The 25,981-nt window shown below is 43.8% G+C and overlaps 1 protein-coding gene across 1 annotated transcript; it reads right to left on the reverse strand.

Moving 5' to 3' along the window:
- Nucleotides 1-1,109: 1,109 nt before the first annotated feature.
- On the reverse strand, nucleotides 1,110-23,408 carry bmf2 (BCL2 modifying factor 2). Its single transcript, XM_052524510.1, has 4 exons — nucleotides 23,201-23,408; nucleotides 15,778-16,065; nucleotides 13,670-13,884; nucleotides 1,110-6,471 (listed from the first exon to the last, which is right to left on the reverse strand). The coding sequence occupies exons 2-4, from the start codon at nucleotides 16,040-16,042 to the stop codon at nucleotides 6,352-6,354; spliced, it is 600 nt and encodes a 199-aa protein (XP_052380470.1). The 5' UTR covers nucleotides 16,043-16,065; nucleotides 23,201-23,408; the 3' UTR covers nucleotides 1,110-6,351.
- Nucleotides 23,409-25,981: the final 2,573 nt, after the last annotated feature.

Genomic DNA, 25,981 nt, shown 5'->3' on the forward strand with positions numbered 1-25,981 from the left:
AATTTTGTGTTAACCCAGAAACAAGGGGTGGTTCAACTACCCCTTTGGCTCAACTAACCCCTTTGGGTCAACTACCCTTATACCCCGGGGTAAGTTGTGCCAAGAGACCACTGTTTTTGGACAAGCTATGTTTTCAAAACCTTTATGTTTACATTAATTCTAACTATTGCCATGGATACACAACATGATGAAATATATGTAATTTCTTTGTTAGAAATAATACTATATTGTCCTTGACGGAGTGATGCAGAATGTAAAATATGGCTCAATTTACACCACTCTCCGCTATGAGTGTTTGAGTGCTGTAGTAATGGAGTTAAGATACATGATTTATTATTGGCTTTTGTATGCTCCACTTGAGCAGAAATGGACTGTGTGTTGTGCAACCAAAATGGTAACCTATTCCCTCTTTAGTGCTTTACATTTGACCAGGGTCCGTTTGGTCACAGGCTGGGTATAGTGGTCTCTGCAGACCTCCGGATTACCTCCCACAATTTTCTAAACGTTCTGTCTTAACACGCCTGTACGCAACAGAACATCAGTGTGGCATGGAGGAACTACGTCACTGCCTTATCCGACCTAATCAAATACAAAATAGTAGCTAGCAAGATGGAGTGCATTTCGCAAGCAGCTAGTTTGTATCAACTATCTTCACTAAAAACCACTGCAAAAAGTTTCGCTTGAAAACTTCGGTTTCAAATCGCGATGTTCTGGTATGTCTGCCCCGTGATTTGTTGGGAGACTTGTCTGTTTAAAGAGGACCCCCACCCCAGAATTTTTTTGTTGCCTTAAAGTTTTCAAGAGTCCGTCATTGAAACCAGACCCTAGTCACCGCTGTTGCCTAGGGAACCAGACCCTAGTCACTGCTGTTGCCTAGGGAACCAGACCCCAGTCACTGCTGTTGCCTAGGGTCGAGTTTCAGTATGTATAGTGTGTAGAACGTCTTCATTATCGTGTGTAGAACGTCTTCATTATCATGTGTCTGCCTAGTGTACATGAACAAAGCTTTACATAAATAAGAATGTTCTTAACTGACTTGCCGAGTTAAATAAAAGGTAAAATAATTAAAAACATACCACTTGTGGAAAGAAGAGACAGACACAAGGGAAAACAAGACATTTTGAAACTTTCAGAACAGTTTAATGAAAAAGACAGCAATGTACCCATTGAACAAGAAAATTACATTTCATTAGAGAAAAATGTAAGATTTGTGGATTTTGTAGAGCCAAGCTCTTTATGTACAGCATATTGCACTAGACAAACAAATATCTCCCTCGTTCCCCCTCTCTTTCCCCTTGTTTCACGCTGTTTGAAAACCATGCAGGGCTCTCAGAAGCATCTCATAACACCGCCTGCATCCCAAATGGCTCCCTATGTTATGTACTACTTTTGACCAGGGCCCATAGAGCTCTGGTCAAAAGTAGTGTACTACATAGGGTATAGGGTGCCATTTTGGACAGACAGTTCTGCTACATTTAGACTGGGCCTTCCTTCATAAAACACACCGCCCCGACCGATGTGGAATCCTTGAGACAGTTCTGAGAGCTCTAATGATGTGTTCTAGAATGATGTGATATTTGAAGATGGTTCTGAGAGCTCTAATGATGTGTTCTAGAATGATGTGATATGAAGGCAATGCTAAAGAGAGTCCTAGTTCAACAGAGCAGGAGTTAGATGGAAGTTCACAATGTTTCAGTTCATATAGTATTTAAAAAAAGAGATTGTGTTTTTTCCTCTCAATTCATTTACATTCAAACACAGATTTCAGGAATGCTGGGACATGCATTTTTACTCCATATACAGAATGATCAAATATCAAAAACAGCCCTTGAACTGAGAACGACACAGCGGACTTAAATTGGCAAAAACCAAAAAGCATGTCACAACACTTAAAAAAATCATGTTTTCGGACTTCATTGTTACATTTGTTTTCTTTTTTACAAAAGTATACAAAAAGGTTTTTTTTCGCTTAGAAAGTTAGCAAGTTAAGAATTAGCTGCAGCTAATTGTTTTGTTTGTTGATATAAAACACAAATAATCACAGCACTTAACAGTTAAGATTCACTCTTTCTTGGGAAATTCAAAAAACCGAATGATTTTCTTTTGACTTAATATTCATGATACTGAAGGTTGAACATATTATATAAGTTTCAACCTCGAAGGGTTGAGACAATGGTTGGTTCTTATGGATTTGACGTCAACACCAACCCATATGATGACCACACAACCCCTCCTACCTACAAATAATACTGGATGCCATGGTGGCTCACTCCTCCTTGTACCCTCATCCTACATCGCTACTAGTTCGTGTAACAAACGGCACCCTATTTTCAATATAGTACACTACTTTTGACCAGAGCCCTATGGGAGCCCATTTGGGACCCCTCTGGGAACCACTATGGGACCCGGTCAATAGGAGTGCACTATAATGTTGAGTAGGTGCCATTTGGGACACAGAAAGCTAGTCTTGTCGAGCTAGGCCGAGCCAGCATACAACAGATCTTAAAGACATACGGATCTAGAGAGGTTCAGTACAGGAGTCTGAAGAGTGGGTGCATATAAATATGGATCTAGAGAGGTTCAGTACAGGAGTCTGAAGAGTGGGTGCATATAAATTACTTTCCAGTGCACGTTGATTGTCAACAGTCATTTGGATATTTGAGTTTTGGGGCGATGAGCCCGGGAGTGTGTGTGTGTTGAGAGGGGTCAGGGTTGAGAGGGGTCAGGGTTAAAGGTCATAGATTAGGCATGTGCCCTAGAGGGTCGATATGGTTGTGTCCAAAATGCTAGTCAAATGGCACCCTATTCCCTATGGGCCCTGATCAAATAGCACCCTATTCCCTATGGGCCCTGGTCAAATAGCACCCTATTCCCTATGGGCCCTGGTCAAATAGCACCCTATTCCCTATGGGCCCTGGTCAAATGGCACCCTATTCCCTATGGGCCCTGGTCAAATGGCACCCTATTCCCTATGGGCCCTGGTCAAATAGCACCCTATTCCCTATTGGCCCTGGTCAAATGGCACCCTATTCCCTATGGGCCCTGGTCAAATAGCACCCTATTCCCTATGGGCCCTGGTCAAATGGCACCCTATTCCCTATGGGCCCTGGTCAAATAGCACCCTATTCCCTATGGGCCCTGGTCAAATAGCACCCTATTCCCTATCGGCCCTAGTCAAATGGCACCACATTCCCTATGGGCCCTGGTCAAATGTAGTGCACTAAAATAGAGAATAGGGAGCCATTTGGGACACACTCCTTTACTACATAGGGAAGTTTTGGGACACACATATGGTCAACCAGGCAGCTATTGTGCTATAGATCTGTCACAGCTGAGCCTTTAGACTGATGACCAGACTGAACAAGGAGAACTGTGACCCCCATTCTATAGATAACCATGACCAGACTGAACTAGGAGAGCTGTGACCCCCATTCTATAGATAACCATGACCAGACTGAACAAGGAGAGCTGTGACCCCCATTCTGTAGATAACCATGACCAGATGGTTGTGATGGATGATGGTTGATGTGGCTGGTCTCATACTCACAAGGCACATTTAGTACATTTGATTGTCTGCTGGTTTGGTTGGTGTGATTCCCAAAAGACCCATTAACACAGCTTAGTATAAGACACATTAGTCCGTCTGTCCTCCCAACCCACGGGCCCAGCTAACACACAGGGTGAGTCCCCAATGGTACACTATTTTCTGGTCAAAAGTAACACACTACATAGGGAATAGGGTCCCATTTAGGACACTAACACACAGTAGTGTTACTGACTGACTGTTCCATCAACTAGGAGAAGAAACTGTGTACATCCCGATAGCTATACAGTAGCACTGAGTGAAAAAAATAAATTAGAATAAATTACTTCTAAAAATCAAATAAAAAAGTTTCAAACATTTGTAAAAAAAAAAAAAAAAAAATTCTAGAAAGTCCAGGGAGTAGCTGGTGATTGAGTGAGGAGTTGAACGAGAGAGAGAGAGAGAGAGAGAGAGAGAGAGAGAGAGAGAGAGAGAGAGAGAGAGAGAGAGAGAGAGAGAGAGAGAGAGAAACGAGAGAGAGAGAGAGAGAGAGAGAGAGAGAGAGAGAGAGAGAGAGAGAGAGAGAGAGAGAACGAGAGAGAGAGAGAGATACTTCAACTGGCTCAGCATTCAGTGGTTTGCAGGCAACGTTCTGTCAAAACAGAACAGTGTCTGTGGTCAATGATGTCACTGATAACCATCAAAGAACATGGATGAAACCCAAATGGCATCCTATTCCCTAATATAGTGCACTACTTCTGATCAAAGCTGGTCAAAAGTAGTGCACTATATTAGGGAATAGGGTGCCATTTGGGAAACAAGCCTGTCGATCAGATGTCGTCATGTGGTTCTATTTTGGGTAGAGCAACACATGCAAAGCTTGTTGTTCTTAATGGGAATTTGCATATTTTCATCTTGTTAAAGTAGAATAAAAACACTCAGTATGGCGGGCATGTGACTGAACAACTACTCCCTGAAGAATATATTTAAAAAAAAAACTAAAACTAAAAAAGGAAACCCCATCAGTGTCTTCATCAAATATATTCAAATCACAATTTTAAATTTTTTAATTTTTTTTTGTTTTAACATTAGTTTAAAAAAAAAATCCTGTCTTCTGTTAATATCATCATCATCTTTAAAACCACTTTTTAAAACGTACTCAAATAAGAACATGTAGTAAGAACTCTGAAATAAAACTAAAGTTTAAAAAGCAGTGATGGTTGGGTTTATTTTTAAAAAAGCAGCATGATCTAAAATGCGGTCACCATTACAAACAGATTCTAGGCCATAGGTGCATATGGACAGCAGGTAAAATACTAGAACTGTTACTGCTGAGCCCTCAGTAAAAAAATAAAAATAAAAAACACACAAAAAAAAAAAATTATATTGTGGATTTACTCATGTTTGTATACATGGCAATTGTATCTGTGTTTGGGAGTTGATGCCAAAGTGATTCACGCTAAGATTGTGTTAAGAGAGAGAGAGTAAAAGGTGAAATCCATTTCATTGAACTGAGTGATGTTGTCAAGTGTGAAGATGAACTTCATTGAACGATCGATTGATTGATTGCCTTGTTTAAAAGAAAAAAAAAGAGCTGTTCTTCCACGAATGACAATTCGATTGTAACTGCAATAGATCCCTAAGGTTTTAGTGCCTTCCACTGATTCGTCAATACAGTATTGCTCCAAATCCTTGATTGTACAACAACTTTTATTTGCCCTTTTCACAGCAGACTCGTAACGCTACAACAGATAGAACTGTGTCAAATCACCAGGTCTGTTGGTCGGTCTGTTGGTTGTGATTGTCAATCCAGCCAGATAAATACATCTTCATAACGATAGGTTCATCAACAAAAAAAAAAAAGAAAAGAAGCTTTTCCACAGGAGTAAAGTCCTCAACTCCGACAAAACAAATTTTACGCAGTTTTTTTGGGGGGGGGGGGATTTTTTTTTTTGGTTTCACGGACGACAAAATGCCCTACTCACACTAAAAACTTAAACTCAGTCAGGTTGCTTGATTGAATGAATACATTGCAGACCTAAGTCTTAGAATCTTTAAAGTACACATACATTCATACTGTCAATCAAAAAAAAAAATGGACCTGGCATTCATCTCATTCAGACTGAATGTCAAAACCCAACTGCTGTTGGCTGGTATTACCAAAAGACACAGGATAAAGACACTCTCTCAATCTACACCGGAGCTCAACAAGACATGTCTTAAGACCCTGCTTGTCACGGCGAAACGACCACAGAATCTTTACGACAAACCATTTGTCATATATATATATCAGTGTGGAACAGTGAAACAGATTTAGTTACAGGGAGTTTGTATTCTTCAAAAAAATACATTGGAAAAATGTGCCTGTTGGTAAGATCGTGGTGGGTTGGTGAGTAGAACTTCACGACCTTCCATGTCCACAACGCTGTTTTCTTTAAGGGATTTCTCTTTAAATTTCATCCCGTGCTTCTTGTCCATTTCCTTTTGGCGTGTTTTCAAACCAAAAAGATGCTATCTACTGTACTAAATAGTTATATATATATATATATATATATATTTTAGAAAATATGTATATCTTGAAACAGCATGGCTTCTTCATCATCATCATCATCATCATGAAGAAAGAGGAGAAGAGAGAGATAGAGAAAAGGAACGTGATTCTAATCTCTGTCCAGCAGTGACTATCGTTCTCTTCTTCGTCGTCTTTGATTGAAAAAAAAAAACCAAAACGAATCCAAACCCGTGTTCCATCATACAGAGTCTGGTCCCTCGTTTTCAGGGACGGGGGGAGGCGAGAGGAGACACCCGAAGTGGGTGGAAGGTACCCCTCATCTTTCCTGTCCTCTCAGGCGGGGTACAGCAGGGGCCTCTCTGTTAAACAGGAAGCCGTAGAGGGCCATGGTCAGACGAATCCAGACTGGTAGGACATCCCTCTGATGCCGCAGGAACTGTGAGGAAGAGAAGAGAGAGGGATGGATGGAGATTAGTATTAAGTCAATCAATCAGTAGAAACCGCATGACCTCGCGCCGAGCAGCACTCCCCCTACTGTATTACCTCACGCCGAGCAGCACTCCCCCTACTGTATTACCTCACGCCGAGCAGCACTCCCCCTACTGTATTACCTCACGCCGAGCAGCACTCCCCCTACTGTATTACCTCCCGCCGAGCAGCACTCCCACTACTGTATTACCTCGCGCCGAGCAGCACTCCCACTACTGTATTACCTCGCGCCGAGCAGCACTCCCACTACTGTATTACCTCGCGCCGAGCAGCACTCCCACTACTGTATTACCTCGCGCCGAGCAGCACTCCCACTACTGTATTACCTCGCGCCGAGCAGCACTCCCCCTACTGTATTACCTCGCGCCGAGCAGCACTCCCACTACTGTATTACCTCGCGCCGAGCAGCACTCCCCCTACTGTATTACCTCACGCCGAGCAGCACTCCCCCTACTGTATTACCTCACGCCGAGCAGCACTCCCCCTACTGTATTACCTCACGCCGAGCAGCACTCCCCCTACTGTATTACCTCACGCCGAGCAGCACTCCCCCTACTGTATTACCTCACGCCGAGCAGCACTCCCCCTACTGTATTACCTCACGCCGAGCAGCACTCCCCTACTGTATTACCTCACGCCGAGCAGCACTCCCCCTACTGTATTACCTCACGCCGAGCAGCACTCCCCCTACTGTATTACCTCAGCACTCCCCCTACTGTATTACCTCACGCCGAGCAGCACTCCCTACTGTATTACCTCAGCACTCCCCTACTGTATTACCTCAGCACTCCCCTACTGTATTACCTCACGCCGAGCAGCACTCCCCTACTGTATTACCTCAGAACTCCCCTACTGTATTACCTCACGCCGAGCAGCACTCCCCTACTGTATTACCTCACGCCGAGCAGCACTCCCCTACTGTATTACCTCGCGCCGAGCAGCACTCCCCTACTGTATTACCTCACGCCGAGCAGCACTCCCCTACTGTATTACCTTGCGCCGAGCAGCACTCCCCTACTGTATTACCTCGCGCCGAGCAGCACTCCCCTACTGTATTACCTCGCGCCGAGCAGCACTCCCCCTACTGTATTACCTCAGCACTCCCCTACTGTATTACCTCAGCACTCCCCTACTGTATTACCTCAGCACTCCCCTACTGTATTACCTCAGCACTCCCCTACTGTATTACCTCAGCACTCCCCTACTGTATTACCTCAGCACTCCCCCTACTGTATTACCTCAGCACTCCCCTACTGTATTACCTCAGCACTCCCCTACTGTATTACCTCACGCTGAGCAGCACTCCCTACTGTATTACCTCACGCCGAGCAGCACTCCCCCTACTGTATTACCTCACGCTGAGCAGCACTCCCCTACTGTATTACCTCAGCACTCCCCTACTGTATTACCTCACGCTGAGCAGCACTCCCCTACTGTATTACCTCACGCTGAGCAACACTCCCCTACTGTATTACCTCACGCCGAGCAGCACTCCCCCTACTGTATTACCTCACGCTGAGCAGCACTCCCCCTATTGTATTACCTCAGCACTCTCCCTACTGTATTACCTCACGCTGAGCAACACTCCCCCTACTGTATTACCTCACGCCGAGCAGCACTCCCCTACTATATTACCTCACACCGAGCAGCACTCCCCCTACTGTATTACCTCACGCTGAGCAGCACTCCCCTACTGTATTACCTCACGCCGAGCAGCACTCCGCCTACTGTATTACCTCACGCCGAGCAGCACTCCCCCTACTGTATTACCTCACACCGAGCAGCACTCCCCCTACTGTATTACCTCACACTGAGCAGCACTCCCCCTACTGTATTACCTCACGCTGAGCAGCACTCCCCCTACTGTATTACCTCACACTGCACCTCCCCATTCACTGAACCTTCTTCCAGCCAGGACAATGACAACAATAAAGACCAAAACAAGATATACACAAAGCAAGCGTTTTACTTCATATTTATCAGCTAGATATGTGAATCGTAATAATCTAGTTTGCCAGGTAGTTAAACAGACAAAAATGACCTAAAACGAATATTTAGCAAGATAGCAATGAATAATTGACATCTATCTGGTTAGCTAACAGTACTAGCAGCTAGCCAGTTAGCCCTATTGGCTTATTATGGGCTTGCTACAGTGGGGCAAAAAAGTATTTAGTCAGCCACCAATTGTGCAAGTTCTCCCACTTAAAAAGGTGAGAGGCCTGTAATTTTCATCATACTTTTTCCCCCCACCATACAGTACGTAGGCAGGTAAAACATGCCAAAATTAACACAGCATGTATTTACTCAAATATTACAAAAATATTGTAGCAACAAATGAGATGTGAAAAGGCAACATTTCATTCCATCGAAGAAGTTTATTTTATCTCGCTTCAGCTCAAATAATGTCCACCATTTTCAATACATTTTGTTGCTCTTTTTTTTTTTTTTTTTTTTTTTTTTTTTTTTTTTACATGGTTGCATCATATTCCTTTGTAACAGCATAGCTTCCGTCCCTCTCCTCGCCTCGAAGCATCGTTACCCATCGCGACACAAAAGCCGCGGGGAACAACTACTTCTAGGTCTCAGAGCGAGTGACGTCACCGACTGAAACACTATTAGCGCGCACCACCGCTACCTAGCTAGCCATTTCACATCGGCCACATTTGCATACTTTCCATTGAAGCTCGCGTCGATGCATGCTTCAAAATATGTACAAAACAGGAAGTACGTATTCGAGAAGAGCCCGTCGTCCTCTGTTTCGCATGCTCTGAACCTCCAGTGCTCAGAGCACGGTAGTATGCATTGTGTCTGTGGTGCTTCCTGAGTTCATTGTGACATCATGGTTCTGAAGTGAAACAACACCCATCACCGATGGTAACCAGCTGTCTAGACCAGACAAAACACTAGAACAGATCTGATATTTCCACAACAGCAGTTTGTGTGTTTCTGTCTCTAAGTGTTTGTGTTTGGTTTGCAACATAACTGGGTTCTGTCACTAAGGGCTGTCTGTCACACATAGACACAGTACACAGGGTGAGATCCAGACTGTGGGGTCAGATAAGGTCCAGTAACAGGGTTAGACCCAGACTGTCGGGTCTGGCTAAGAGGGGTGGGAGGGCATTTGGGCTCCCGAGTGGCACAGCAGTCTAAGGCACTGTGTCTCAGTGCAAGAGGCGTCACTACAGTCCTTGGTTCGAATCCAGGCTGTATCCCATACGGCTGCGATTTGGAATCCCATAGGGAGGCGCACAATTGGCCCAGCGTCATCCGGGTTTGTCCCGGAGTAGGCCATCATTGTAAAATAAGAAATTTGTTCTTAACTGACTTCCCGAGTGAAATAAAAATACAAATGCAGAAAAATGCGGTCTGGTTAAGAGCAATAGGACCACTGCTCCAGGTTAAGAAACAGGGCTTGTATACAGTTCTGTTTGGATGGGCTTAGTTTATGCAGAGTCAAATCAAATCAAATATGTTTATATAGCCCTTCTTACATCAGCTGATATCTCAAATTGCTATACAGAAACCCAGCCTAAAACCCCAAACAGCAAGCAATGCAGGTGTAGAAGCACAGTGGCTAGGAAAACCTCCCGAGGAAGGCCAAAACCTAGGAAGAAAACTAGAGAAGAACCAGGCTATGAGGGGTGACCAGTCCTCTACTGGCTGTACTGGGTCGAGAGGAACCAGGCTATGAGGGGTGGCCAGTCCTCTACTGGCTGTACTGGGTCGAGAGGAACCAGGCTATGAGGGGTGGCCAGTCCTCTACTGGCTGTACTGGGTAGAGAGGAACCAGGCTATGAGGGGTAGCCAGTCCTCTACTGGCTGTACTGGGTAGAGAGGAACCAGGCTATGAGGGGTGACCAGTCCTCTACTGACTGTACTGGGTAGAGAGGAACCAGGCTATGAGGGGTGGCCAGTCCTCTACTGGCTGTACTGGGTCGAGAGGAACCAGGCTATGAGGGGTAGCCAGTCGTAAACGACCTCTCTGAGGCGGAGACAGAGAAAGACTTTGGGAGAAAGCTCCCCGTATTTCATCACTTCCCATATTGACGCCCTGCTTCCCCAACCAGACAGTGTAACCAGTAATATACACGTTAACTGACTAATGATCATAACAAGGCAAGGCTGCTCCAGATAGGAAACCATCTGATGCCTTCCTCCTACATCTGTCACTTTATATTTGGGGTGTATAGAAGCTGCTTCCACCCCCTCCTCTCCCCTCTCTGTTCAAGCGGGGCTCCAGTAGGCTTTCTGACTGAAGAGCAGGTCTGGATATTGCAACGGGTTGGGTAAGCATCTGCCCGTTTCAATCGCTCTTGTTCTCTTTAGTCCTCCCCCTCTCTCTTTCTCTCCCAGCCAGAGCAAGGCAGTCTCTCCCTCTCCCGGACTATCTGATGCAGCCCTGGCAGAGCAGACTGAACCGAGTTGAACCAACGCAACAAACCCTCCCCTTTAATTGAGCTTTAATTAATTGTCTTCATGTTTTGCTGCAGGGCCCATTTAAAATAGTACTACTTCAAAACACAAGTCATACTCTGACATGATGTGCTTGTGGCTTCTCTCTGTGCACTTCACTGTGGGTAGTGGAGAAGACTGACTACTAAATTGTTTTTTTTCTCTCTTCCTCAAGCTACCCTGGCTACCCTGGCAACTCTGGCTACCCTGGCAACTCTAGCTACCCTGGCAACTCTAGCTACCCTGGCAACTCTAGCTACCCTGGCAACTCTAGCTACCCTGGCAACTCTAGCTACCCTGGCAACTCTAGCTACCCTGGCAACTCTAGCTACAACATGTTTTGTTCTGATTTTCTTTAGGCCCCTTCATTCCAATCACTATTTGATATAAATATAAAAACATAACAATTTCAAAAGATTTTGCTGAGTTGCAGTTCATTGAAATAAATTCAACAACATTTTGAAAGAAATAAAACGTTGTGTGTATGGAACATTTCACTTCAGCTCATGAAACCAACACTTTACATGGTGCGTTTATATTTTTGTTCGAGATATATATATATATATATATAGCTGAGTCATTTGTTTTGAGTCTTTTAATATGGCCTTAAAGTGTCCAGAAAGAGGTGAATCTCAGAGCAGACATTGAACATGTTGGGCCCTAAGCTGTAAATTGTATGACAGAGATTTCCTGGCAGGGACAATACTAAAGTGCTTCCTCAGTCACGTGTGTGTGTGTGTGTGTGTGTGTGTGTGTGTGTGTGTGTGTGTGTGTGTGTGTGTGTGTGTGTGTGTGTGTGTGTGTGTGGCCAAATTTACTAACCAAATACAACAACAAGTTCTGGTAGATATTGTTTGAAATATGACAGACTTTGTTGAGAATAGAATCAGATCATTCAGGATAAAAACAACAAACTTTCTCTCGTCTCTGTCTCTTTTAGATAAAAACACAATAGCTCTCCCTCTGTCTCACACTCACACATGTCGAGCCAGTCAGTGGGGTGAGCGAGTGAGTGGAGAATTGTGGGTAGTTGTTGCGTTACCGGTTGTGTCTGTCACGGTTCTATTCTTAGACAGCCATATAAACATCGGAGAACCTACCCACACACAGTAGTATCTCTCGCTCTGACCTCATCTGTCTCTCTGTGTTACAGTCAGTCTGTCTGACAGTCTGTCAGTCTGTCAGTCTGTCACTCTTTCAGTCTGTCAGTCTGTCAGTCTTTGTTACAGTCAGTCAGTCAGTCAGTCTTTGTTACAGTCAGTCAGTCTGTCAGTCTGTGTTACAGTCAGTCTGTCTGACAGTCTGTCAGTCTGTCAGTCTGTCAGTCTTTGTTACAGTCAGTCAGTCTGTGTTACAGTCAGTCAGTCAGTCAGTCAGTCTGTGTTACAGTCAGTCAGTGTTACAGTCAGTCAGTCTGTCAGTCAGTTACAGTCAGTCAGTCAGTCTGTGTTACAGTCAGTCAGTCAGTCAGTGTTACAGTCAGTCAGTCAGTCTGTGTTACAGTCAGTCAGTCAGTCTGTGTTACAGTCAGTCAGTCAGTCTGTGTTACAGTCAGTCAGTCAGTCAGTCAGTGTTACAGTCAGTCAGTCAGTCAGTCAGTCAGTCAGTCAGTCAGTCAGTCAGTGTTACAGTCAGTCAGTCAGTCAGTCTGTGTTACAGTCAGTCAGTCAGTCAGTCAGTCAGTGTTACAGTCAGTCAGTCAGTCAGTGTTACAGTCAGTCAGTCAGTCAGTCAGTCAGTCAGTCAGTCAGTCAGTCAGTCAGTCAGTGTTACAGTCAGTCAGTCAGTCAGTCAGTCAGTCAGTCAGTGTTACAGTCAGTCAGTCAGTCAGTCAGTCAGTCTGTGTTACAGTCAGTCAGTCAGTCAGTCAGTCTGTGTTACAGTCAGTCAGTCAGTCAGTCAGTCAGTCAGTCAGTCAGTCAGTCTGTGTTACAGTCAGTCAGTCAGTGTTACAGTCAGTCAGTCAGTCAGTCTGTGTTACAGTCAGTCAGTCAGTCAGTCAGTCAGTGTTACAGTCAGTCAGTCAGTCAGTCAGTCAGTCAGTCAGTCAGTCAGTCAGTCAGTCAGTCAGTCAGTCAGTCAGTCAGTCAGTGTTACAGTCAGTCAGTCAGTCAGTCAGTCAGTCAGTCAGTCAGTCAGTCAGTCAGTGTTACCATCAGTCAGTCAGTCAGTCAGTGTTACCGCCCGTATGTCTGTCCGTCTCCGTTACCGCCCGTATGTCTCTGTTCCAGTCTCTCTCTCTCTGTTCTAATAATCAGGCAGGCTTCAGTGTGTCTGAGGGTTTTGTGAGCGTATAACCCAGTTCATACCGCTACAGACAGATTTACATTGGAGTCATTTTGCCGACAATATGGTAGGATTACACATCAGAAGTGCAATTTTTAAACTAAGAGCCGACCTCTTTCTCACTGTAAACAATACTTTATGGACTCGGTGACCTGGCACCACCCTCTAGCATATCTGCTTGGTAATTTGTGGTTGGGTTCTATTGAATGGTTCTAACCCAGAATGTGGATGAATCAGTGACAGAGCTCTATTTTTAACAGGCTTATTTGTGGCCACCCCAGCTGGCAAAATGTTGGGTCTTTTTCTTTTCACAGTGAAGAGCCACAAAGACACAGAAATCTGGAAGTGGGTGGCCCAAGCTCAGAGCCACACACACACACTACAGTTAGTTAACCTTTGACCCGTACCAGTTGAACATGTTCCTGGTGGAACTGGTCTCCGATCTCCCGGAGCTTACGTCCGATCCTCGCCTCCGCGCTATCCTCCACCCGCTCTTCCTCTGGTCTCTCCTCCATTCTCCTCCTCTCCTCGTCCTCCCTCCTTCCCTCCTCGTTCCGCCTCTCTCCCCGATCGTCCATGGGCTCGAACCGAGCTGGGAAGTGCAAGCGGAATCCAGCGTTGCCTGTGGGAAGAAAATGGATGTTGTTCAGTGTCATGGATTTAGCCTCTGATTCACCATCAATACGTGAGATTGACCCAAGTACAGAAATCCATATTCTTTCGCCGTTAAAAAAAATAAATAAAAAATTAAGAAAAAAAGGGTGTTAAAAGAGACCTCATTCCCTTTACCTGTTCCTGTGAAGTGGACAGATTAGAATTGCCAACAAAATATACTCCGGTCGAATGACACAAGCAGCTAAACTTTCTAGATTTTACCGGTGGCTGTGTTTGTGTCTCTCAGTCACAGAGACGCAGCACTCCTCTCGTCTGTCACAAAGACCGGCCGGCCGGCTGCCTCGCTGACTGACTCACAGTGTTTGCTCTAGAGTGCCGCCACAGTACCTGTATCGTTGGCAGCAACACTAAACTGGTTCTATCAGATGTGGCTTTCAGAGGAATGGGTTTCTTACAGTCAAAATCTCCACTGTAAAATAAAACTCCCTCTATGTAGCTGGTTGAAAATAATATGCCCTTCCCAAATTTCACCCCCCCAAGGGCCCTGGTAAACAGTATATCACTATAAAAAGGGGACCATTTGGGACTCACACTAAGTGAACTCAACAACAACCTTGATGAGCTGTGTTGGGCTGTGGCACGGCAGAGTGTTTAGTTAGTCACTGCCCCTAGCATGCACTTACATGCCATGCCGTTAGGAAAACAAACATCTTTACATAACACTACAGAGATCTGTCTGTCTGTTTCTCTGTCGACAGATAGGTGGGAGGGACAGACAGACAAAGATAAAAAATCTGTGCAAGAAACAACTAGGAGCTCTACAAGCTACGGAGTATCAAGTAATGGAGAGAGGCGGGGTTTGGGTGTCAATTCCTTTTAATTCAGGAAGTAAACTGACATTCTAATTAAAATTGTCCTCGGTGCGATTCGACTGACTGTCATTTTGAATTTGGGTAGCACTTAATACGAACTCTAAATAAAGCATTTTACAATGGATTAGTAAATTATTTATTCATCATTACTCACATTAATAAGATAAACTTCCTTTAATAACATCCTCGGTGTTGTGGGCTTATTGTTTTAACCGTTGATAAAGTTCGAGGGAACGTTTAGAGACCTTGGGGAGCATCAGATACTCCTGGAATGTCTACCATTGACCATGTCCATCTTCTGGTGAGGAAATTACACTGGTCACACAAAACATTTATAAAATTAATTATAAAGTATAAAAATTGCCCACAACTTTAAGATGAGGCCAAAACAAAAATAATTAACTAATGGTTTATAATGACCTATATTAAAAACATCTTATGAATGGATTCATGATTAATAAATGAATAAACTATTTACTAATCCATTATAAATTAATGTGGCGTTAGAAAGTGCTACCCAAATTTCAATTCCAAATCCCACAGAAGTGAATTTGGAATGAGAATGTGTGTTTCCCTGCCTTTGTCTGCGTTTTCTCCTGTACGACAGTGTTTGGATGAAAAATGTAAAAGGTTATATTATTATTATTATTATATTATTATTATTATTATTATTATTATTATTATTATTATATATTATTATAAAAGGTGGTAGGATGATTAGCGACAGTGAGGTAGAATACCTGAATGTCACACAATATCTCCACTTTGAATTGCAAAACAGTCCCCCTGTGCCTCGGTCTAGTGGAAGAAGAGAAAAACCCCAGAGTCACACTACACTTTAACTGATCTGATCTGATCAGACCGGAGTCAAATAGTTACACCTGTTCACATAGTTCAGCTGTGTTGGATTTAGTTTGTCTAGTCAAAAAGGAACCAATGGGATAGTCCACAAAATTGCAAAAACGCCGAATCAAAACACATCATCCAATAGCATTTTGAAATGGGTTCCTCTTCGTCCTTTTTCTTACCATGGAACAGTATTCTTCCCTGGTGATTGTCCTGCACCCCGCAGGGAAAGTTGTTGTTGTTGTTGTGGCCTTGTGGTACCATGATGTTGTGTCCCTCTGACCGCGGGACAATGGCGTTGGGTCCAGTCGACGTCTGTGTAGACCTGTCCTGGGTGTCTTCTCTGTCCCTGCTCTCCCTGTCATGAAACTTGATTTCCCTGAAGGGGGTGCCCCAGCACTGGGAGACAGGACGCTGAAGAGACATGTCCTCCTCTTCATCATCCATTGGGAGCCTCAGAGGTAGTCTCCCTACAGGAGAGAGACAGGAGAAACGGTGTGAGACAGAAGTGTGTGTGAGTCTGTTTGAGAGAGAGACAGAGAGACATGTCCCACTCATCAATCAGGAGCCTCAGAGGTGGTCTCCCTACAGGAGACGACAAGGATACAGGGAGTTACTGTAAATTGGGTGAGTTACTGTAAATCGGGTGAGTTACTGTAAATCGGGTGAGTTACTGTAAATCGGGTGGAACATACAACTTTGTACAGCACTCAAAGTATTTGTTAGAAAAGAAGTGGGAGTAGTTGTGTGTGTGAACTGCTGAACTGGAAGGACTTGATGGCATGATTCATTATTAGATATATATAACAGGTGCAAAAACAACATGGAAGGAGTGGTAATAGATTATCACACTCATTGAAAACACATTTTTTTCTAAAAGCAAATTTAGATCATTCTGATTACTGGGATCCTAGGATAGGTAAGTAATCCTTCTCACCCCCCCCCCCCCTTTAAGATTTAGATGCACTATTGTAAAGTGACTATTCTACTGGATGTCATAAGGTGAATGCACCAATTTGTAAGTCGCTCTGGATAAGAGCGTCTGCTAAATGACTTAAATGTAATGTAAATGTTGCTGCCCCCAAATGCTCATCATCCGTGTCAGAAGGTAGCATCCCAGCGCATGGGGAGAACCAGCGTGGGGAGAGCCAGCATGGGGATAAAAGCCTCTTCTCACCAGAACCACCTTCCTCTGCCTCACTGTGTCGACCAGAGCACAGCACAGAAAACACACACACGCCAAGCGCACAGACAACTCAGAGGACTAGATTCCCCTGTCTGCACACTTCAGCTAAAGCTTTCAGAGACTCTCTGTGTCGCTCAGTCAACCTCTGCTCAGTCAACCTCTGCTCAGTCAACCTCTGCTCAGTCAACCTCTGCTCAGTCAACCTCTGCTCAGTCAACCTCTGCTCAGTCAACCTCTGCTCAGTCAACCTCTGCTCTCACGACAGGAATAAAGCGGCATGTTAACTAACGCTACCTTCCCAGGGAGAAACCAGAGTTCCTGCTGAATCTCCACGCGCCTGCCTCGCTTATGCTACTGGCTGAGTTCATGGAGCAGCACCACGCGCCTGCCTCACTTATGCTACTGGCTGAGTTCATGGAGCAGCTCCACACGCCTGCCTCACTTATGCTACTGGCTGAGTTCATGGAGCAGCACCACCCGCCTGCCTCACTTATGCTACTGGCTGAGTTCATGGAGCAGCTCCACGCGCCTGCCTCACTTATGCTACTGGCTGAGTTCATGGAGCAGCTCCACACGCCTGCCTCACTTATGCTACTGGCTGAGTTCATGGAGAAGCACCACGCGCCTGCCTCACTTATGCTACTGGCTGAGTTCATGGAGCAGCACCACGCGCCGCCTCACTTATGCTACTGGCTGAGTTCATGGAGCAGCACCACACGCCTGCCTCACTTATGCTACTGGCTGAGTTCATGGAGCAGCTCCACACGCCTGCCTCACTTATGCTACTGGCTGAGTTCATGGAGCAGCTCCACGCGCCTGCCTCACTTATGCTACTGGCTGAGTTCATGGAGCAGCTCCACACGCCTGCCTCACTTATGCTACTGGCTGAGTTCATGGAGCAGCTCCACACGCCTGCCTCACTTATGCTACTGGCTGAGTTCATGGAGCAGCTCCACGCGCCTGCCTCACTTATGCTACTGGCTGAGTTCATGGAGCAGCTCCACACGCCTGCCTCACTTATGCTACTGGCTGAGTTCATGGAGCAGCTCCACACGCCTGCCTCACTTATGCTACTGGCTGAGTTCATGGAGCAGCTCCACGCGCCTGCCTCACTTATGCTACTGGCTGAGTTCATGGAGCAGCTCCACACGCCTGCCTCACTTATGCTACTGGCTGAGTTCATGGAGCAGCTCCACACGCCTGCCTCACTTATGCTACTGGCTGAGTTCATGGAGCAGCTCCACGCGCCTGCCTCACTTATGCTACTGGCTGAGTTCATGGAGCAGCTCCACACGCCTGCCTCACTTATGCTACTGGCTGAGTTCATGGAGCAGCACCACGCGCCTGCCTCACTTATGCTACTGGCTGAGTTCATGGAGCAGCACCACGCGCCTGCCTCACTTATGCTACTGGCTGAGTTCATGGAGCAGCTCCACGCGCCTGCCTCACTTATGCTACTGGCTGAGTTCATGGAGCAGCACCACGCGCCTGCCTCACTTATGCTACTGGCTGAGTTCATGGAGCAGCTCCACGCGCCTGCCTCACTTATGCTACTGGCTGAGTTCATGGAGCAGCACCACGCGCCTGCCTCACTTATGCTACTGGCTGAGTTCATGGAGCAGCACCACGCGCCTGCCTCACTTATGCTACTGGCTGAGTTCATGGAGCAGCTCCACGCGCCTGCCTCACTTATGCTACTGGCTGAGTTCATGGAGCAGGAAGGAACACAAACAAGTTTCACTGCACACTGTCTGTCTGTCTGTCTGTCTGTCTGTCTGTCTGTCTGTCTGTCTGTCTGTCTGTCTGTCTGTCTGCTTGCCTGTCTGCCTGTCTGCCTGTCTGCCTGTCTGTCTGCTTGCCTGTCTGTCTGTCTGCTTGCCTGTCTGCCTGTCTGTCTGCTTGCCTGTCTGTCTGTCTGCTTGCCTGTCTGTCTGCTTGCCTGTCTGTCTGCTTGCCTGTCTGTTTGCCTGTCTGCCTGTCTGTCTGCTTGCCTGTCTGTCTGTCTGCTTGCCTGTCTGTCTGTCTGTCTGCTTGCCTGTCTGTCTGTCTGCTTGCCTGTCTGTCTGTCTGCTTGCCTGTCTGTCTGTCTGCTTGCCTGTCTGCCTGTCTGCTTGCCTGTCTGCCTGTCTGCTTGCCTGTCTGTCTGTCTGCTTGCCTGTCTGTCTGTCTGCTTGCCTGTCTGTCTGTCTGTCTGCTTGCCTGTCTGTCTGTCTGTCTGCTTGCCTGTCTGTCTGTCTGTCTGCTTGCCTGTCTGTCTGTCTGCTTGCCTGTCTGTCTGTTTGCTTGCCTGTCTGTCTGTCTGCTTGCCTGTCTGCCTGTCTGCTTGCCTGTCTGCCTGTCTGCTTGCCTGTCTGCCTGTCTGCTTGCCTGTCTGCCTGTCTGCTTGCCTGTCTGCCTGTCTGCTTGCCTGTCTGCCTGTCTGTCTGCTTGCCTGTCTGTCTGTCTGCTTGCCTGTCTGTCTGTCTGTCTGCTTGCCTGTCTGTCTGCTTGCCTGTCTGTCTGCTTGCCTGTCTGTCTGCTTGCCTGTCTGTCTGCTTGCCTGTCTGTCTGCTTGCCTCTGTCTGCTTGCCTGTCTGCCTGTCTGTCTGCTTGCCTGTCTGTCTGCTTGCCTGTCTGTCTGTCTGTCTGCTTGCCTGTCTGTCTGCTTGCCTGTCTGTCTGCTTGCCTGTCTGTCTGTCTGTCTGTCTGTCTGTCTGTCTGTCTGTCTGTCTGTCTGTCTGTCTGTCTGCCTGGGCATCATGTCAGGTTATGAGCTGCCATGTTCATTTAAAGATACACTATGCAGAAATGGCTCTGTCATTTCCTGGTTGCTAAACAGTTGCCTTATTACAGTTTGTGACAAAATAAGCAAGTATAGTGTGCAGAGAGTCACTGTACCATTTAAACGGCTGTGAAAATATATTTTCCATAACCAAAACTATTGTATGTTCACCCGTTTGAAGCTGGTGTAGAAAACCGAAAGTAAAAGACACAGACTAAATTTAAGAACGGGAAGAATAGAAAAATAGCTCACATGGAACCGATCTACCACTTAGAATTATTTTCAAAAACAATGAAAGATCTAGAACTAATATGTCTATGCGATTTAGTTCAGGGTCCCCCCCCTACCCAAAAAAAAGTGTCTCTTTTCCTGTTGTTGGGTGACAAAACGAGAGGGATTGACATGCAAATCCCAGAGCTGAAACTGGATCTGTGGTTATTGAGTTTGAGTACAGTGCGGTGACGAATAACATCACGTTGAATGAGGTCATAATGTACTGTATCGGAAGAGGGACGACATTTGAATGAAACTTGTGGAAAAACATTGAACGATGCTGATAATGATGAGCGCTGTTGTAGTGCAGTGTTTCAGCTGCATAACTTTCCAGGGTGGAGGCGCAAAGTTACCACAATGCTTACTGTTGTAGGACTACTAGCCATTTTCCTATGGTATGCTACAGGAAGTGTAGTTCAGATACCAAGACCATAGACTACAGGAAAACAGTTACTAGTAAGTACTAAACACTACATTATAAAATAGTTACTAGCAAGTATAAAACACTACATGATAAAATAGTTACTAGTAAGTACTAAACACTATAGACAACATGATAAAATAGTTACTAGTAAGTACTAAACACTACATTATAAAATAGTTACTAGCAAGTGTAACACACTACATGATAAAATAGTTACTAGCAAGTACTAAACACTATAGACTACATGATAAAATAGTTACTAGCAAGTATAAAACCCTACATGATAAAATAGTTACTAGCAAGTACTAAACACTACATGATAAAATAGTTACTAGCAAGTATAAAACACTACATGATAAAATAGTTACTAGCAAGTACTAAACACTATAGACTACATTATAAAATAGTTACTAGCAAGTATAAAACACTACATGATAAAATAGTTACTAGCAAGTACTAAACACTATAGACTACATTATAAAATAGTTACTAGCAAGTATAAAACACTACATGATAAAATAGTTACTAGTAAGTACTAAACACTATAGACTACATGATAAAATAGTTACTAGTAAGTACTAAACACTATAGACTACATGATAAAATAGTTACTAGCAAGTATAAAACACTACATGATAAAATAGTTACTAGCAAGTACTAAACACTATAGACTACATGATAAAATAGTTACTAGTAAGTACTAAACACTATAGACTACATGATAAAATAGTTACTAGCAAGTATAAAACACTACATAATAAAATAGTTACTAGCAAGTACTAAACACTATAGACTACATGATAAAATAGTTACTAGCAAGTATAAAACACTACATGATAAAATAGTTACTAGCAAGTATAAAACACTACATTATAAAATAGTTACTAGCAAGTACTAAACACTATAGACTACATTATAAAATAGTTACTAGCAAGTATAAAACACTACATGATAAAATAGTTACTAGCAAGTACTAAACACTATAGACTACATTATAAAATAGTTACTAGCAAGTATAAAACACTACATGATAAAATAGTTACTAGTAAGTACTAAACACTACATTATAAAATAGTTACTAGCAAGTATAAAACACTACATGATAAAATAGTTACTAGCAAGTATAAAACACTACATGATAAAATAGTTACTAGCAAGTACTAAACACTATAGACTACATTATAAAATAGTTACTAGCAAGTACTAAACACTACAGACAACATAATACAACAAGTAAACAGTGCCTTTAAATCATGCTGGCAGTGAGCAGAAGGCTGGCAGGCTGCACACACACCCTGCCTGGGGCATGAGGCAGGCCTGCCAAACACTGCGGTCACAGGGGCTGAGGCTGCGGCTCCATCTGTGTGCTGGGCTCTCTTCCACCTCGCTCTCCGTCTTCCACCTCGCTCTCCTCTAGTTCTCTCTCATGCCAGAAGGTAAGGGCACAAGGTGAGCTCTATATCCAGGCACCTGCTAGTGTGACAGGCTACCGGAGAATTCAGTAGAAGGCATTATTGGCATAGCCAAAGTCTAAAATGTGTATATTTATTTATAATTACCATGAACTGGCTTGTTATAAATTCGGCTATAATGTCTAATAATTGAATATGAAATACAATGGAAACAAAATGTGTTTCTTCATAATTCTAATGTAACCTAAAAATCGGGGTGACTTTGGGAGCACGCGGTGCAGGGTGGGTCTCGAGGAACGCAATTAGCCCAAGTGTATCTGGTGAGGTGCGTGTGGCAGGCAGCTCGAGAGCGGAGCGCCGCGGGGCATAACTCGCTACCTAAACAAGGAAAGTCGTTTATGGTAGTGTGTGGAGCAAACGGCAAATCTGTCATAACATGACACAGACTTGCGATAAGCATAAAAATGAGCTACTGATTTATCTTTGAGCGAAAAATAATGAATGTCAGTGCCAGATGACTTGATATCGCAGATCAATTATATATTATGAGGAAAGTGTAATTCATTGATTACCCTTTTTTCCCCAGGTAGAAATTAAATGAAAAAAATAGATTCTTGGATAAAATCACATAGTTAACCGCAATCCAAACGTTGCAACTTTTGCAATAAAAACAGCAACGCGTGCCAAGTGGACTCGTCCGGTGCGGCGAAATGATTCCACCTGCTACCTGTGTGTGGCGCTGGCTGGCTGGCTGGCCACATTGCTGCGCTCGATTCGACCCAATCTCACCGCAAAGTGGATGGAATTACACAAAAATGTAGGCTATTTCAAACTTTTATGAAGTAGGCTATATAAAAAGTAGGCCTGTGCCTAACAAGAACCATGCTTGAAGAACATTAGGAAACGGTCTTATATCAGTCGTGCTTGTGGAAGGCTCCATTTTCTTAACCACAGTGGTGTGAGGAAACAAAGCAAGAATATACATGATATATGTGTCCTGTTTGTTACACACTTGTAGAAATGTGTAATCGAAATGTTTTTTTTCTTGCAACTCCCTCAGACACCCGCAGGGAGTGGGGTCACGGCCAGGGTCACCATTGTCCAGTGCCCCGTGTAGCAGTTCGGGTTGAGTGTTTTTGCTCATGGGCACAACGACAGCTTGTTCATGTTTTCGGCTCGGGGATTCGAACCAGCAGTTACTGTCCCAAAGCTCTAAAGTCCAACGCGGACTGCTCCCAAAACAACCGATCCACACTTTCATTCTCTTTTAAGTCACTCAGCGCAATTAATTTCCCACTAAACAGGCTAATGTTCAAGGATTGAAAAAGACAATTCACTAAGTTTAAAGTCCGGGGGGGGGGCAGACTGCAAACGGAAAGTGGTTGACAGACAATCCATCACACACAACCCGATGTCGGTACATGTTCACCACATTTGTTTACAAACTGAGCGACCAGGCGGCACACTGACAACTTCAGCCCAAATCTACAAATGTCATTCATTGCTCTATTTATTACCACACAAACTGATTCACAAGCATAGGACTCACCGCCAGTTAAGTAAGTTACTTCCGTTGTGATGGGTGGTATCTTGTCAACTTGCTGTTACTGATTCTCCAGAATTGAACAGAGCTGTGTATCCTTCAACCTTTTGCATTACAGACTCTCAGATGAATGTTTGCTGTTTCTGGACGAGTGTTTTTTTCTCTCTCTCTGAAACGCCACTGACAAAATTGATCCGCCCAGACAAGGCTCTGGCCCCACCCCTTTACCAGATATTCATGAAGTACATGTTAATATAATCTCTTAAAGTGACAGTATATCATTTGTTTGTTCTGCCTTGCTAAACTCACGCCAATAACAATGTTATTTCGTGATTTATTTTCAATTGATATTACTGATGTAAAAATCCTCTCTTGAAGGCATTGATGTAATTACACTAAGCCCTGTATGCAACCAGAATAACGATTTCATGTTACATCAAAACATGGTCAACTATAGCTATCATTGTTATTTAAAAACGAATTAAAATGGGCGTTGGTACAATAATTAAAGTTGTATTATTATATACAAACGTTTCTGTTGTTGATCCACTATGAGTCATTCACTACGAACCCTTTTGTTGATCCACTATGAGTCATTCACTACGAACCCTTTTGTTGATCCACTATGAGTCATTCACTACGAACCCTTTTGTTGATTCACTATGAGTCATTCACTGGTAACCCTGTTGTTGATCCACTATGAGTCATTGTTGTTGATTCACTATGAGTCATTCACTGGTAACCCTGTTGTTGATCCACTATGAGTCATTCACTACGAACCCTTTTGTTGATTCACTCGAGTCATTCACTGGTAACCCTGTTGTTGATCCACTATGAGTCATTCACTGGTAACCCTGTCAAAGATAATAATTTTCAATGTTAGTGTTGGTGAATCCATATTTTATACTGCATGTCCCCTTTAAGAGATCATTCACCTTCTTATGTCGTTGAACTGGTGACACATAACCGGCCAATCAGATGCTATGTTATGGTCCCGCCTCCTGCTTCACATATCTTTACATGTGTAGAAGTAACAAAGACCCCCCCCATATTTTCTGTAATTGACATGTGACTGTTGTCTCAGCTGATATAACCTCGACTTGGCAAAACCCAATGATGTGATGTGATGTTATGCACACATTAGATACAGGAGGTGTAAAGAATGAATAATGTGTTAGCCTATATACCAATGTGATAACGTAGCAGTCTACATAATGACATGTGATAACGTAGCAGCCTATATACCAATGTGATAACGTAGCAGCCTATATACCAATGTGATAATGTAGCAGCCTATATACCAATGTGATAATGTAGCAGTCTACATAATGACATGTGATAATGTAGCAGCCTATATACCAATGTGATAATGTAGCAGCCTATATATCAATGTGATAACGTAGCAGCCTATATACCAATGTGATAACGTAGCAGCCTATATATCAATGTGATAACGTAGCAGCCTATATATCAATGTGATAACGTAGCAGCCTATATATCAATGTGATAACGTAGCAGCCTATATACCAATGTGATAACGTAGCAGCCTATATATCAATGTGATAACGTAGCAGCCTATATATCAATGTGATAACGTAGCAGCCTATATACCAATGTGATAACGTAGCAGCCTATATACCAATGTGATAACGTAGCAGCCTATATATCAATGTGATAACGTAGCAGCCTATATATCAATGTGATAACGTAGCAGCCTATATACCAATGTGATAATGTAGCAGCCTATATACCAATGTGATAACGTAGCAGCCTATATATCAATGTGATAACGTAGCAGCCTATATACCAATGTGATAACGTAGCAGCCTATATACCAATGTGATAATGTAGCAGCCTATATACCAATGTAATAACGTAGCAGCCTATATACCAATGTGATAACGTAGCAGCCTATATACCAATGTGATAACGTAGCAGCCTATATACCAATGTGATAACGTAGCAGCCTATATACCAATGTGATAATGTAGCAGTCTACATAATGACATGTGATAACGTAGCAGCCTATATACCAATGTGATAATGTAGCAGCCTATATACCAATGTGATAACGTAGCAGCCTATATACCAACATGATAATGTAGCAGTCTACATAATGACATGTGATAACGTAGCAGCCTATATACCAATGTGATAACGTAGCAGCCTATATACCAATGTGATAACGTAGCAGCCTATATACCAACATGATAATGTAGCAGTCTACATAATGACATGTGATAATGTAGCAGCCTATATACCAATGTGATAACGTAGAAGCCTATATACCAATGTGATAACGTAGCAGCCTATATACCAATGTGATAACTTAGCAGCCTATATACCAATGTGATAATGTAGCAGTCTACATAATGACATGTGATAATGTAGCAGCCTATATACCAATGTGATAACGTAGCAGCCTATATACCAACATGATAATGTAGCAGTCTACATAATGACATGTGATAATGTAGCAGCCTATATACCAATGTGATAACGTAGCAGCCTATATACCAATGTGATAACGTAGCAGCCTATATATCAATGTGATAACGTAGCAGCCTATATACCAATGTGATAACGTAGCAGCCTATATACCAATGTGATAACGTAGCAGCCTATATATCAATGTGATAACGTAGCAGCCTATATATCAATGTGATAACGTAGCAGCCTATATACCAATGTGATAACGTAGCAGCCTGTATACCAATGTGATAACGTAGCAGCCTATATATCAATGTGATAACGTAGCAGCCTATATATCAATGTGATAACGTAGCA

Source organism: Oncorhynchus keta, chromosome 8, assembly GCF_023373465.1.
Source record: "Oncorhynchus keta strain PuntledgeMale-10-30-2019 chromosome 8, Oket_V2, whole genome shotgun sequence".
Taxonomy (NCBI): domain Eukaryota; kingdom Metazoa; phylum Chordata; class Actinopteri; order Salmoniformes; family Salmonidae; genus Oncorhynchus; species Oncorhynchus keta.

What these genes read in the sequence shown, in the direction of transcription:
- bmf2 (XM_052524510.1), bottom strand. Translation starts at nt 16,042, where the DNA reads ATGGATGATGAAGAGGAGGACATGTCTCTTCAGCGTCCTGTCTCCCAG. An exon ending in GGGAAGAATACTGTTCCATG is followed by an intron (nt 13,885 to 15,777) that starts GTAAGAAAAAGG and finishes TTCTTCCCACAG; the next exon opens with GCAACGCTGGATTCCGCTTG. An exon ending in ACCAGGAACATGTTCAACTG is followed by an intron (nt 6,472 to 13,669) that starts GTACGGGTCAAA and finishes TCTTCCTCACAG; the next exon opens with TTCCTGCGGCATCAGAGGGA.